The sequence below is a fragment of the Talpa europaea genome, assembly GCF_964194135.1.
Source record: "Talpa europaea genome assembly, chromosome: 4".
NCBI classification, from domain to species: Eukaryota; Metazoa; Chordata; class Mammalia; order Eulipotyphla; family Talpidae; genus Talpa; species Talpa europaea.
In genome coordinates, this window is record NC_140070.1 from 34,412,379 (window position 1) to 34,426,750 (window position 14,372).

Below are 14,372 nucleotides of genomic sequence, written 5' to 3' on the forward strand. Positions count from 1 at the left end.
TCAATTCTCCTCAGTGTCTGCCACTAAGGGCTCATCTTCTAAGCCAAAACTCAGCTTGTCAGACAGCCCCTCAAACTGCTTGCCCAGACTGCCTGCAGAGTCCATGAACATGTTAGGGATGTCTTTGCCAAAGTAAATCTTGCTGTTGGAAGCAATGGCCTTATACTTCATCAGCTGCAGGTATTCTGGGGTCAGCTTCAGCTGCAAGAAGAAAAGTAAAGACAACTCAGATGGAGCCAGATGAGAGACCTTCCACCTTCTCTCCACTAGTTACTAAGGCTTTACCTTATTTGCTTCTGCGATTTTCATAGCAGTATAGCACTCGGCGTCAGCCTTTGCCTTCTCCCGGGCCAGAAACGCGGCATCTGGGGAAAGAGAGCAAACAGAGTGAAAACCAATGTGTGCAGAAGTGCAGAGGCTAGCAGATGACTGTGTCTGCTCCCTGTGGCTTTCTCCTGAGCTTCATTTCCACCTGATTTTCTATCTTTGTGACCTTGGAGAGGTTACTCTTTTTACTTTGTGCTTTAGTTTCCTCATTTGCGAAACGGGGAAAAGGCACCCTGCTCCCATTTCACAAAGGAAAATCAAGCAAGATGAAAAAGTGCTTTTCAAGCATCTCCCTGTGTCTGGAACTAGTTATCGGCAAGTATTGTTGTGCCTGACAACCTCTTCTGTGATGGCACCCTTGAGAAAAGCGCTGCTGTCCAGAGACACTCTTGTCCCAATACTCTCTGCTATGGTCCCACGTATAGGAAGAGGGGTGTGACCCTGCCTCAAACCCCACTTTCTGAGCTCTCAACCTCAGCCCTCTTGTGCTACACAGCAAAACAAGATAAGCCCAAGAAGGCTCTAAATATGGCCAAAGGCAGATCAACCTTAAAACCAAATACCGTAAACATAAAACATAAACATGAGGTCTAAAGGTTCTAATTAGCAGTTGTTAGGCTGACACAACTCTAGAAGAATTACACGCCTGGTCCAGACTAACACCTATTTGGATTAAGACCTATTTAAACTCCTATTATGCAAACAATAGGCTTCCTTAATCTGCTGAAACTAGCTTTCTAACTGAAGCAAAATTTGTGATATTTACTCCCTTGTCTGGAAAATGAGGCCAGCCTCATATGAGTACTATTTGTAGCGAAAAGCCTGGAAAGAAAGGTCAGTCTGTGGGTGGGCTCTTACTGCAGACCCTCAGTTAGACCCTGGGTATGGGGAGTCTGCAGTCTGGCTGGGGTTCTGGCTGCCATGTGGTCGACTCAGCTAGCCTTAGTGCCTGATGACAAGTATTTATAAGAAATAAAAATGTTTTCCTAAGGGCTCCCTAACGAGGCGCCACTGATCTGTCAAATCCTAATTAGGTTTTAAAATTTTAACTCAATGGGTCCCTGTAAAGCCTGACTGGCTCCATAGTAACTGGACAGAGCACTTTATATTCTGAAGCTGAACCCTGAGGTTCCATTAAAAGTTTTTTTTCTCCTTGGGCCTCCCTGGTGGCTCAAGGGGCTAAGTCTCAGCACAATGAAGCTATGGGCAGCCACTGCAGCACAAGTTCGATCCCTGGCCAGGGAGCTGACCCAAATGGGGCATTAGACCTCTCCTGTCTGGTCCGCTGCTCCCCTCAGCAGTGCATTTCAGTAGATCCATCTGTTTTGCTCCCCACTCTGTCTCTGGTGAATCCTCTACCACCCCCCACACCTCTGGCCTATACCCCAGTTCTTGCATAAATAAAATAAATCTTTAAAAATTTTTTTCTTGATAATGAGTGTAGTGTGAGGATATGCATCTGAGGAGGTGTGATCCTATGCCACTGAATAACAGCCAATGTTGTAAATTTATATTTCCCCAATTAAAACAATGCAATTATACTAAAATATTTTTTAATACTGTATAACATTATAAATTTCAGATGTGTATCGCTGAAAATCAACATGTGTATATACTACATCATGTTCACCATTATGAGGTCCCATTTTTGTCTTACAATTCATCTGACATAAGGCACCACATGAAGGAAAGGTAGGTGGTGGGGATGAGGTGCCGGCTGAGGGCAGGGAACTGAAGGCGAATTATATTCTAAAAGACACTGAAGAAAACAGTGCTCTACAGCCCCATCTTGTTGGTACTGAGAAGGTATCTATTTCATACCCACTTAGTATCTACAGGGACCCTGTGAGCAGTTATGAGGCCAATGCTGTGGTGTTTCCTGACTCCTGAGGAGGAGTAGGTAAGGTCTGAAGGAGGGAGCTGCTGTTTTGGCCTGGCTTCCCAGCTTACTTCCATGGCCAGACTGTGAGTTCTAAGTCAGCAGGGAGGATAAAATTCCCTTTCTCTTATGCTTCACAAGATGCCTAGCACATATGGCACTTACAAACATTGAATGAATGAACAAATGCTCTCTGAAGAGAAAACTGATGCTAGCCGGGCCAAAATATCCCCAAAACTTGAGTCAAAGCTCAGAGAAAAGGCAATGTCCCCCAGAAATCCTGTCATCTTAGAGCAGAGATTAAAGAGTCAAGGAAATGACTCTCCCACTTCCTTACCACAAAGTGAGATCTGAGGTAAACTTGGGCATTATCTTCACTTCTGCTCACCTTCAATTTCTGAAATCTTCTTCTCAGTCTCCTTCTCCATTACCTTCTGCCCATAGGTGATTTCTGCAACCTGAGCCACTTTTTCTGCCTCTATATTAATGAAGTTGAGAAAAGGTTTAGAGCTCTGCTTAGTTTGCAAGCTCAACTAAATTTCACCTTTCACTTGATCTGACTCCCTGAGGCAGGAGTGGTAAGCGCTGATGGAGAGCCACAGACTGAAGAGGGCAGCCATGACAGGCAGAGCTGGAAGGTACCAGTAAGCACAGAACTGTGCCATCAGTGAGGGCCAAAGTGAGGATAGTTGTTTCTCTGATGAAAGCAACGAACAAATTCCAACCTCTCCCCTAAGTCATGAGGGTATTTCTCCCACAGCAGTATTTTAAGGAGCAAGGTAATCTCTAAAAAGCTCACTTGGGGGCCACTTTAGGAAGCAGTCAGGTTTGTTAATGATAGTCTAGTGTAGTGATTAACCACCCAGGTTCTGGAACAGAGTCCCTGGATTTGAACCCCAATTCCCCCACTTACTTGCCATGGCACTGGGCACATTACTTAAGCTCTGTGCTTCAGTTCAGTAAAATGAGGTTAGTGATTTTGTCTATACCATCGGGTGGTTGTAAAAAGTGAAATAATTCATATATAAGTATTTAGAAAGTGGCTCACAGTGTTAGCCATTATCATTGTGAATTCAGAATTTATAGGAAGAATCCCTTTAATCTACGAGAGACATGGAAACTTAAAATTCATGATCCCCTCGCCCTGATCTGACCATTTTGGCCTGTGTGTGGCAAAGATTTAGAGGACCATGACCATGGTCTAAGCTTCCTGACGTTTCCTTGAGTCTTCCCACTGACCCCTGCCCTTCTGCCCTGAAAGGGGATCCCAGAACCATGTTCAGACCAATGAGGGCCTTCTTCCGTTCTGTCTCAGCCTCCTTCTCCACCACCTTCTGTTTCTGGGCTGCAATGAGAAGTTTTGTCTTTTCGCTTTCCCTGAAGGGAAAAAAGCATGCAAATGTGAGGCTGTTGTGGAAAAGCTCTTGAGAAACTTCTCTGTCCCCTGGAGGAACCAAACACTCCTGCTGAGGACAGGCAAACTGTGATTTCTTACTCCCGCCTGGAAGGTTGCTCAATGTCCCAGGGAAAAGCTGATCTGTTGTGAAAAGTAACATGGCTCTCCTTCCCTCCCAAATAACTCATTTGTGGGAAATAAAGCATAATTTACTTTAGCAAAATGCACCTGCCTGCCCACTTAATCGTCTTTTCTTCTTATCTTCTTTGGCATGAGCCATGAGACACAAACAAGGCCCCTGGCCCTTTTAAAAGCATCACTGCTCGAAAGGGCTTCATCTTTGGCTCTCAATCACAGTTATGGAGCCCAGGTGACTGTCCCGACACGCCTGCTCCATCTTACAATGCAATGGGCTGTAACAAATACTCCAAAGGAGGATAAAATCCTGGCACTGCTTCGGTTAGCTATGGGATGGGATGAGGTGTGAGAGAGAAATGGTGAGGCAGAGGGGATACTCACATCAGCTCATAGTTTCTGCGGATCGCCTCAGGTATATTGGGCTTTGTCACCCGCACAGCCTGGAGAAGGAAAAAATAGCACCTGATGGGAAAGTGAGACTGGTGAGGGACATAGGCAGCTCCCAGCTGCACTGTTCCTTGATCTTCCTGAATAAGACAACATTCCTCCAAAGAGGAGGTGCACCTTCATGGAGGGGGCACATTGTGGAAATGCTTACTTGGATTACAAGCCCTGGGGCCATGGAGGTCAGGTCCTGTTGCAAAGCCAGTTTGAGATTCTCATCAATCTGATCTAGAATCATGAAAGAAAAAGAAGGTGTTATACTTTTTAGGTAGAGTGGAGGGAAATATAAGGGGTATAGAACAAGCTAAAACAGCAGCTCAAGAGTACATCTGACAGGCAAAAGGTCTTCAGAGGCAGTGTGCTGCTCAGAGCCCAGAGATTACAGATTTCCTACAAGATTTGGGAGTGGCACCTGATGCAGCCCTATCAGGCAGATGTGAGACCATCCCTGTGCTGTGGCCTGAGATAAAATCACCTAGATTACTGAAAACATCAACCCTGCCCCAAAGGGAAATGAGCTTTAAAAAATTAAAGGAACAATTCTAACATATTTCTTGAATCAATGGGGCCATTCCCTGACAACAGCAGCAAAAGAGAAGACAGGCTCCTAGTTTTCATGAAGGACAGTGGAATGGCTAGGCTAGTTATTTTGCAGAGCTGAGCACATCATCTAGTAATTTTAGAAGTTTCTAAAAGAGAAACAGACTCTGACGTCAAGGAAAGCCCCAAGGAGACTATTTCCATTAGGAACGTCACCAAATAACACAAGGGAAAAATGAAAATTTATGGTGCTGGATATGAGCACAAGTTTTTTGATGTGTTTCTTGCTGTGGTCCTGATTCCTTTGTGTGGAATTCACATATGAGTGGTTGCGCTGACATATGAAGAACTAGAACTGACTCTGTTCCTTCTCCTCCCCCACCCCACACTTTAGCTGTGATCACACAACAGCAGCAAGCAGCACCGAGGCTGCCTTCTCTGACTCAGCTTCCTCAGGGTTTCATAGCCCTCTTCCCTAACCCCTGGCCCACGAGATCCTCAATAAGATCCTCCAAGGGGCCTGGGAAAAGACTCCATGAAACCTGCTAGGACATCTCAATGGAAATCACCTCCCTTACTGTTAGCCGCCACTTAGTTTTAAAAGATTTTATTTATTTGTTTTTGCATAGAAGAACTGGGGTATATGGCAGAGGTGGGGTGATGGTGAGAGTATTCACCAGAGATGAAGTGGGGAGCAGAACAGGCAGATCTATTGAAATACGCTGCTAAAGGCAGCAGTGGGAGAAACAGGAGGGTCTGCTGTGCCCTGGCCAGGAGGGTTGGCCGTTAAGGTGGTAGTGCCGAGACTTAGCCCTTAGGCTACCAGGGAGGATCCTGCCATTTACTTTCAGTGGTCTTTCTCAGTCACCCATTAGGAACATTAAGTCTAAGCCCTTTAATAGATGCCCAATCCACAGAAGTTCAGTGATAGTCTCGAGCTAGTTAGCTAGCTCGAGTTTCATTACTATGCTCTGATTGTTAGGCTTTTAAAACAGCACTTTAACTGTTCAATATGAGAGGAATTTTAATGTTTTTACATATTGGATATGCTTTCACAAGTTTCTTAGCACTGAGGGAAAAATATCCATAAAGGCAGTACCTCCCACATTATATGAATCTAACAATTTGACAGCAAGAGATAAACATTCATTTCATATAACCAATGTAAATAGGATACCAACCAAACGTTAACTGAGATGACCTGTTACCCTTGTAAGTTAATAATGACATAATTATTTATCAGACCCAATTACATTTGAGTAAAGGTGGACATCTGTGGCCCCAGGCTAGTAACTGGGAACATCTGGAAGAAATATTTTACAAGGCAGTTCAGTAACACTGGCAACAAGTTGTTTATATTATGGTAATGCTGATAAATGCTGATTGAGTTATATTGCTAAGTAAACACAGTGAGGTTTTTCAGTTATACTTCTGAACAAGCATTTGATAATATTTTTACAAAATGAGCAAAAAAGGATGCATCAGAGATATGGAGAGCCATATTACCCTCAGAGGAAGGAGCGAGGGAAGAAACTTCCTGTTCAAGGAATAGGATTAGAGACAGGAGTTTTTCCTTTATGGATGCAAACAGATTCTAAGCAGAACAGAGCCTGCCAGCAAGATTGCAATGTAACAAGGAAAAAAGTTCCAAAGCAAATACATTTTCCTAGCTCCTCTGTATAAGAAACTATAATCTACTAAGTCACCAAGTTTATCTCTAAGACAGTAACAAATTTTCTAATGCAAAAAAAATTTATATTTTAATTTTTTTAATCATGGGAATTAGAGTTCCTTTATCTTTTGTTTTAAATGCTTTCAAATGTGGGGCCTCCCCGGTGGCGCAGCGGTTGAGCTCTGGGTTGCGAAGCTGCCTGCAGCCTCTGCAGCACCGGTTCAATCCCTGGCTGCTCCCCGGCCACCGGAGGAGGGTCCCGCATGGCGCGCAGACCTCTCCTGCCGCCCGCTGCTCCCCTCAGCAGTGTACTTCGGTCCTTCTGCCTACTCTGCTCCCCACTCTGGCTCTGGTGAATTCTCTCACCCTCCCGTACTTCTGACTGTACCCAGTGCTTGTATAAATAAATAAATTAATAAATTAATTAATTAAAAAAAATAAATGCTTTCAAATGTTCATTAAATGGCATAAGCCCTGGAACAATGGCTGGAGAGAAAATTGATATCTGAAAAATTCTGTGAGTTTCAGGTAAAAACATAGTAGCAAATTTACCAAATTTTTCTTAAAATCACATTGAATTTAAACTCCATCAAATGAATTTTCTATGGCAGAAAACTTTAAAGTGATTCTGGTGATTTCCCAAATTTTATACACAGTGTGACAGGCTGTTTGCTTAATTAAGATCACTGTCAACATCACTGATTCCTTCTTCTGTCTGCTCTAAAAAAATTTTCTCAACTTAGGGTCCTTTTAATGAAGATTGTTGGGAAAAGTCACCATCTGTCCTAGTATCAAAATAGTTGTACTATTGGTTGAGATTTTCATTTACTTTTAGCATTGGCTACTAGAAAACTTCTAGCAGCAAATTTGAACAGAACATTTTGCCATAAAGGAGCTGTAACAATAAATTTTTTTTTTCCTTTGCTGTCAGCTATGTTTACTTTGACCAAGTGAAAAGAATAAAAAGTGTCTACTTCACTATGAGGATTTTTTTTTTTTAAAGATTTATTTATTTTATTTATATAAGCACTGGGTACAGTCAGAAGTGTGGGAGGGTGAAAGAATTCACCAGAGCCAGAGCAGGGAGCAGAACAGGCAGAAGGACCGAGTACACTGCTAAGGGGAGCAGCGGGCGGCAGGAGGGGTCTGCACGCCATGTGGGACCCTCACCCGGAGGCTGGGGGATCAAAATGGCGCCGCAGAGGCTGCAGGCAGCTTCGCAACCCAGTGCTCAACTGCTGCACCACCGGGGAGGCCCAGTATGAGGATTTTTTTTTAAGTGTATTCCAATTCATCTCCACAGGTGTAGGGTAATAAATAAATTTCATAAAAGTCTAGAAGCTGTAAGTAGCTATGGTCCATGTCCCACTTCTAAAAGTAAATGTGAGAACCACACCATTGTGATCACCCATTCCTGGGTGCTCCTCAGGGTGGGGAATATAGTGAAATGAGAGCCAGGCAAGGACGTTCTAGCTTCAGCTTTGCTTCCAATCAACTCTGTGACTTTCTCTCTTTGGGCCTCAGCACCCTTCTCTTAAAATGAGGATGATGGACTGGATGATCTCTATGGTTCTTCTAGAACTAAGCTTGTCTTCACAGAATTATGTTTTAGGGGCAGTGGGAAAACACTTCCATTCCAGTCCTCTGATTCATGTCAATTACTTTTGTGCCCAAAGCTCAACCGGTCTGATGATCTTCTTCCATTGTCATCAACATTTTCTACTTTTCTTTGTGATCAATTTCTCAGCCTTGGGTTCTTTAAAATTTCCTGTCCATCAGTACCCATCCTACCTGGTAGGTAGCTCAGAACTAGGCAGGGGGTGGGGTGGGGACAGGTTGTTAAGTCATGCTGTGGTCAGAGACTTCCTTACCGAACAGCTCAATGTAGACCTCTTGAAGTGTATGTACACTGCAGAACTGGTTCAGCTCATGGTGGATCTTGTTGAAGATGAGGGCCTTATCGTAGTCAGCAGTGTAATTCTTCACGATATCATACACTGGGAAGGATGGGGAAAGTCAGAATGAGAAAAGGAGGGACTCAAACCTTTCTTGGACACAGTAGCTCTCCCTGAGGTGCAGAGACAAGATGCCCAATAGCAAGCCGGTAAGCTTATGTGAGGGCAAACTACAAAATCATACCTGCATTTGGGACCAGGAAGTTCACCACTTCAATTCTGTCAAAGTAGATCATCACACCACCACTATTGGAGAAAGAATGGACAGAGAAGTCACTAGTAAGCTCAGAAATAGTGTGGTCTCCTGTGGTGGCATAAGATGTGTGACTTGGCAGAAAAAGAGTACAAGAGTGCAAGGGAGGTTAGAAGGCATCTCGGATCTCAAGTAGGAGATCTTCAGAGCTTATAGCAAGATCACAATCTCCTGAAAAATCACATCTAAAAATTGCTCCACAAAGAAAATAGACTTTTGGGGTAGTAGTAAGAAGATTACATCATGTCATTTGAAGTGGCAATGCCTTTGGATTAAAGCAATCAACTGCAGGGACAAGACTAAGTAAGGTCAAGAAGTCCGGGCCTCCCTGGTGGCGTAAGGGGTTAAGATGCAACCTATGAAGCTGTCTGCAGCCTCTGTAGCACAAGTTCGATCCCCGGCCAGGGAGCTACCCACATGGCGCAGCAGACCTCTCCTGACTCGCCTGCTGCTCTCCTCAGCAGAGTCTTTCGGTCCATCTGCCTGTTCTGCTCCCTACTCTGTCACTGGTGAATCCTCTTACCCCTCTGGCCCGTACCACCGTTCCTGTATGTATAAATAAATAAATCTTAAAAAAAAAAATAAGGTCAAGAAGTCCTCAGAACTTTAAAAGGTCACTAAGGAATTTTATGGTTACTCTTTCTCACTTTGTCTTCCATTACTTTAGGTCAGCACTTTCCTTTGCCCAAAATAGTCATTATGAAAAAATTTCAAACACAGGAAAGTTGGAAGAATAAGACAATATGCTTCAATATGGTCATAAGACCATTCCTGAATTTAGGAAAATTAGCAATAAATCCTTAACAACATCTAACACTAAGGCCTTATTCAAATTTCCCCATTAGTTCCTGTTATAGACTGAATTATGTGCCTCCAAAATCCATCTGTTGAAACTGTGCCTTCCAGTGTGACTGTATTTAGAAACAAGGACTTTAAGAAGGTAGTTAAGGTTAAAATGAAGTCATATATGAGGTAATTAAAATTAAAATGGACCCATCAAGGAAAAAGAAAAAAGACACCAGAAGTCCCTTTTCTTCTCCAGCATACATAGAGGGAAGGCCAAGCGAGGTCACATGCTGGTTGTCTGCAAGCCAGGAAGAGAGAATTTACCAAAACTAACCCTGCTGGTGCCTTGAGTTTCTAGAGTTGTGAGAAAATAAATTTGTTATTTAAGTCATTCTATAATGTCATTTCTAGCTGTTATTTTGAAACCAGGTTCTCATCAAGGATAACCACTGCATTTATTGATGTCTTTTAAGTCTCTTTTTCAACTAACCAACCCTCCAAGTACAATGACTGTGGGACAAGGTCAGGTCAGGTATCCTGTAGGATGCCCAATTCTGAGTTTGTCTGAGTGTTTTCTATGGTGTTGTGTGTTTTGTTACTCTATCCCAGTTTAGAATCTTTGACTTTTCAACCCAGTCACTATAGCAGTGCTCTCTTCAGATCTCTTGCCCCTAAGGAGTCCCTTACCTTTAAGCCATTCTCCATAGTATGTGATGCTAAAGTTATCTTCCCTTCTCATGTCATTTTCATTTAGTGGAAAAAGGCTTCTAACTGAAAAAGTCCAAGCTTCCTACTGTGGCATTCAAGGCCCTCCCAAAGGCCCTGTCCACCTACTGTGACTCCCTATACTGTCCTACATCACCTATATCTAGTGGACAGCGGACATGATAAATTCAAGAAGAAGTGCATCCTCTTTCACTGTCTCTCAGTGCAGCCAGCCAGTCAGCCCTTTGTCTTTTTCTGGGCTGAAGTTTTATTTTGGGCAACCTACCTAGTCCCACAAGGCACATTCTTCACCTCATCGGTCTGGAGTGTGGTCTGGAAACAGAGGAAACATAAAATGTAGTAAGATGGGAAATGACAAACATAACTTAATTTTGTAATCTTAAGTGGCCCTCTCTGGGAATACATTTTTGGGCTAAGCTGTGCTAAACATGAATTCCTCTCTGAATCCTCCTTACTTACAGTGTGTAAAGCTAAACTACCAAAGGTACCTATTCCTGCTTCACTGTAAGTAAAGCACCATATGAACCAGATGAGTAACAATGGTTTAGAGACAATAACCCTGGGTTAGAAGTACTACAATCTGTGGTTAGCGCCACCTCTTCCACTTACCAGCCTTGAAACAGCAGATCCATTTAAGCTATCTCAGCCTGTATAATACTGCTCAGCCCATTCTCAAGATTATGGTGAGATTCAAATGAGATGATGTGCATGAATGCATTTTGAAAACCATAAAGGATAATAAATGGCAGAAGAAATTTGTAGGGAAAAAAATGCTGGTGGAACCTACTTCAAAGATGGTTACTTTAACTCAACCAGATTTTAGATTTGTCTTACCTAATCTTGGTACTATTTTTGAATGTCATTTCCCCTCACCAGTTCAACTTTCCTCTCAAAAATTATGTCTACATCTCTTGACGTTCAAACAAGAAAAAGGAAAATTACAATATTTAATTTCCATCTATCATAGTAGCCTATGATTTAAAACACACAGACACACACTCTCTATTATTCCTTCGATACATTCAGAAAAGATACTTCTCTGACTATGTCTTGAAATGAAGAAATAATTCCCAGATGGGGTTGACAGGCCAAGGCAATGACCCGATTCAGCTATTTCAACAATCAAGCAAAGCTCCAGAATAAGTGGCCAAGGAGCTTCATTCTCTCTGTGTATGTGTGTATATATCTACATCTCTACTTTTTTATGTAGACACACACACACACACACACACACACACACACACACACATTATCCTTAAATGATTCTCTGAAAACGTGTTATATTCATCCAATAGCTAAAAAATTCCAGATCATGCATTAGTCAACACCCCAAGTCTGCAGTCATCCAACCATCCCACACAAATCACGTGTACCTGCACAGACTTATATGATGTGATGAATGGGAGCATGAGATGGAAACCAGGGCCACTGGTGGAAGTCAGCAGGGCACCGCCTCTGTAGAGGAAGAGAGAAATGGGTTCAACTCAGCAAGAGGAATCTATTAGATCAATACTGTTTGGTCCAACTTTCTCTTCCAGCCCATAAATGTTTGATAAAGAGTGACAGATGCCAGCATCATGGCCACAGATGCTTTCAGGTTGTTTTGACCCTAACAGTCTATTGAGCCTGAAGGTAACACAAAAAAATTATTCATGCTTTTGCAGCAAGAAAATTAGGTACAGAGACTAAGTGTAATAAAGAGCAGAATCCGTAGCTGTACTTAAGATAGGAAGTCTGTTTTACTTTGTCATATCCGTTGTGCTTGCAGCAATCCATTAAGGCAGTTAAATCCAGTAAGTTATCAATTAACTGCACTAATGCTACAGTCCACTCACATGAACAACCTGAAGAATAATTTTAAGTATACTTTATAAATTATTCTAATATATATTTTTGGCAGTAGTTATCTATCTAATCAAGCTGCACATAACTGATAAAATAAAAATCCTATTTTGGGACATATGAACAGATAATGGGGAGAATTATAAGGAGAAATAATTAGGAGGAAACCTGACCAGAGTTTTAGAACTTGGCAATCCAGAAATAAATATCATAGGGCACATCAAGGGGTTCATAAAGACTGAAAGCAAAAACTTGTTTAATTAAGTTACTAAAAGGAAAGAAAGCAACTCAAGATTTATTTGTGTTTCTCTGCCTTCCATTATGAAATAGAAGATACATTACAAAATAAAATAAGTAGTGACATAATGCTTCTTAGTCTAAGAGGCACTATCCTAGGGCTTGTGCTGATTGTTATAAATCAACCTGCAGGCTCTTTCATTTTTTCTTGAAAGTTAATTTCAGAAAATTAACAGAGCAGGCTATTGGTGCCAAGATGCCCAGGGGGAGAAAACAGTATTTTAGGGATGATCTCTAAAGTTTGCTTTAGGTTTTGTCTCTAAATCCATATACATTTATTAGTATCATCCATGACATCAACTCAGAATGCTAATTTTTATATTTACATTTATATATGTATGTGTGTATATATAAAAATATTATGTGTATACACACACAAACACAAAACGTACACACACACATATGATACTTCTCTCCCCATGGTCACCAACAAAAATTCAATCTAAAAGATTCCCCTATTGGGCCTCCCCTGGTGGCGCAGCGGTTGAGCGCTGGGCTGTGGAGCTGCCCGCAGCCTCTGCAGCGCTGGTTTGATCCCTGGCCACCGGTGAGGGTCCCACATGGCCAGAAAGACCTCTCCTGCCACCTGCTGCTCCCCTCAGCAGTGTATTTCATCAGTCTGCCTGTTCTGTTCCCAGCTCTGGTTTTGGTGAATTCTCTCACCTTCCCTCTCACCACCTTCTGACTGTACCCAGTGCTTGTATAAATAAATAAATAAATAAATAAATAAATAAATAAATAAACCTTTAAAAGAAAAAAAAATCAGAGCACCATTTAAAAAATAAATAAATAAAAGATTCCCCTATTCAACAAAATATAAATACAGATATTCAGCAGAATATTAGACAGTGACTAGGAAAGAGAGTCATTTAATTGGAGCTTCAGGCGTCTCCCTGTCTCTGCCTTACCTGTAATATACCCCAATATGTCCCTCTTCTATCTTGTGCACAGATGAGAAGAGGGAGGCACAAAAAAAACTGGCAGCCACAGCCACAACTGCTCCCAACTGAGCCATCAGGGAACCTTTATCCTAGGGAAAAAGATATGGGAAAATGTGTGTGTGGTCTGACATGCAGGAGAAAACTACGACAGTATCTCACTACGGTGAGCTTCCTGAACATAGCTCATAACTAGTCTGTTGTATGAACACAAGGCTAGATCTATAGTGCTCTTCATCTTGTTCTATGTCAACATGCCCATTCCTTAACTGTGGAACTCTTATTTCCCACCCTGTTGAAGAGGCAGTGGCTCCAGATGCAGCCGTGGCCCAATGGAGAATCAGTGCCAACTGGGCATGCTTCAGAACACAGCTTTCTTTTCCTGTGAACACGAATGTGCTGTCACTGGAGCCACTCATACTACTAAAAGGGAAGAGAGGCAGCTGCAGAATGTTGGCCCAAATTACAGAGGATGTTAAATGACAGGCAGTTGTGGCTATGTAATTCTGGTCAGAGCCTTCCAGTTCTAATTGCCTGTCATTTCAAAGAAAACCATTATTTACTCCTTTCAGATGCTAGAGCCACCAAGACAGCATGCCAGCAGAGTAAAGTGTGGGACTTGAAGTACCATGGGTCAGAGGGTCCATGAGAGTGGGATTCTCAGGCCTTTCCTCCACCTTCCCAGTTATATCCTAGGCTCTGCAGAGGCTTTGGACAAGACTGAAGCCACATTCCTTCCCAAATACTCGACTGGCACTTGGCACCTATCAGTGCCCCACCCCAAACGGTTAGAGGAGAGAGGAGGTTCCCCCAGCTGGAAGACTCTGAGCTCCTGGTCCAAATGCGTCCAGGCACCATGTGGAAGAAGACTTAGCATCTAGAGACTTATTTCCTTAAAACTGTAAAAGCTACGGTAAAAGCTACGGTAACTGACCACAAAGGTCACAGTCAGGTGTGCCTGGGTCCACCAGCGCAAGGCGTGGATCTAATATAATCCGGGCGCAGACACCGGCGAGGCGCTCATTCTACAGTGGTGGCATCCAGCTACCGATCTGCAGTGGCGTCACTTCTGCAAATTCCCTTTACTCCCCAGGTTACTTGCACCCCACTTGGCGCCCCTTCCCTGTCCTCTTCCGAGAGAGGGTCTCGCGTCCCAAGTGCCCTAGGTAGAGGGCTCAA

General features: G+C 42.8%; 1 protein-coding gene across 2 annotated transcripts; it reads right to left on the bottom strand.

Annotated features, from left to right (window-relative positions):
* ERLIN2 (ER lipid raft associated 2) lies at positions 1 to 13,273 on the bottom strand (the record flags this gene model as incomplete). Of its 2 annotated transcripts, none has more annotated exons than XM_084232020.1 (11): positions 1 to 201; positions 286 to 365; positions 2,595 to 2,684; positions 3,492 to 3,583; positions 4,122 to 4,180; positions 4,339 to 4,412; positions 8,268 to 8,393; positions 8,536 to 8,597; positions 10,382 to 10,428; positions 11,490 to 11,571; positions 13,164 to 13,273. In XM_084232020.1, 11 exons carry the CDS (start codon positions 13,268 to 13,270, stop codon positions 1 to 3), a joined length of 1,020 nt encoding a protein of 339 aa, XP_084088146.1. The 2 variants fall into 2 exon arrangements, with proteins under 2 accessions (XP_084088146.1, XP_084088145.1); XM_084232019.1 differs by having other exon boundaries at positions 286 to 386; positions 13,164 to 13,270.
* Positions 13,274 to 14,372: the final 1,099 nt, after the last annotated feature.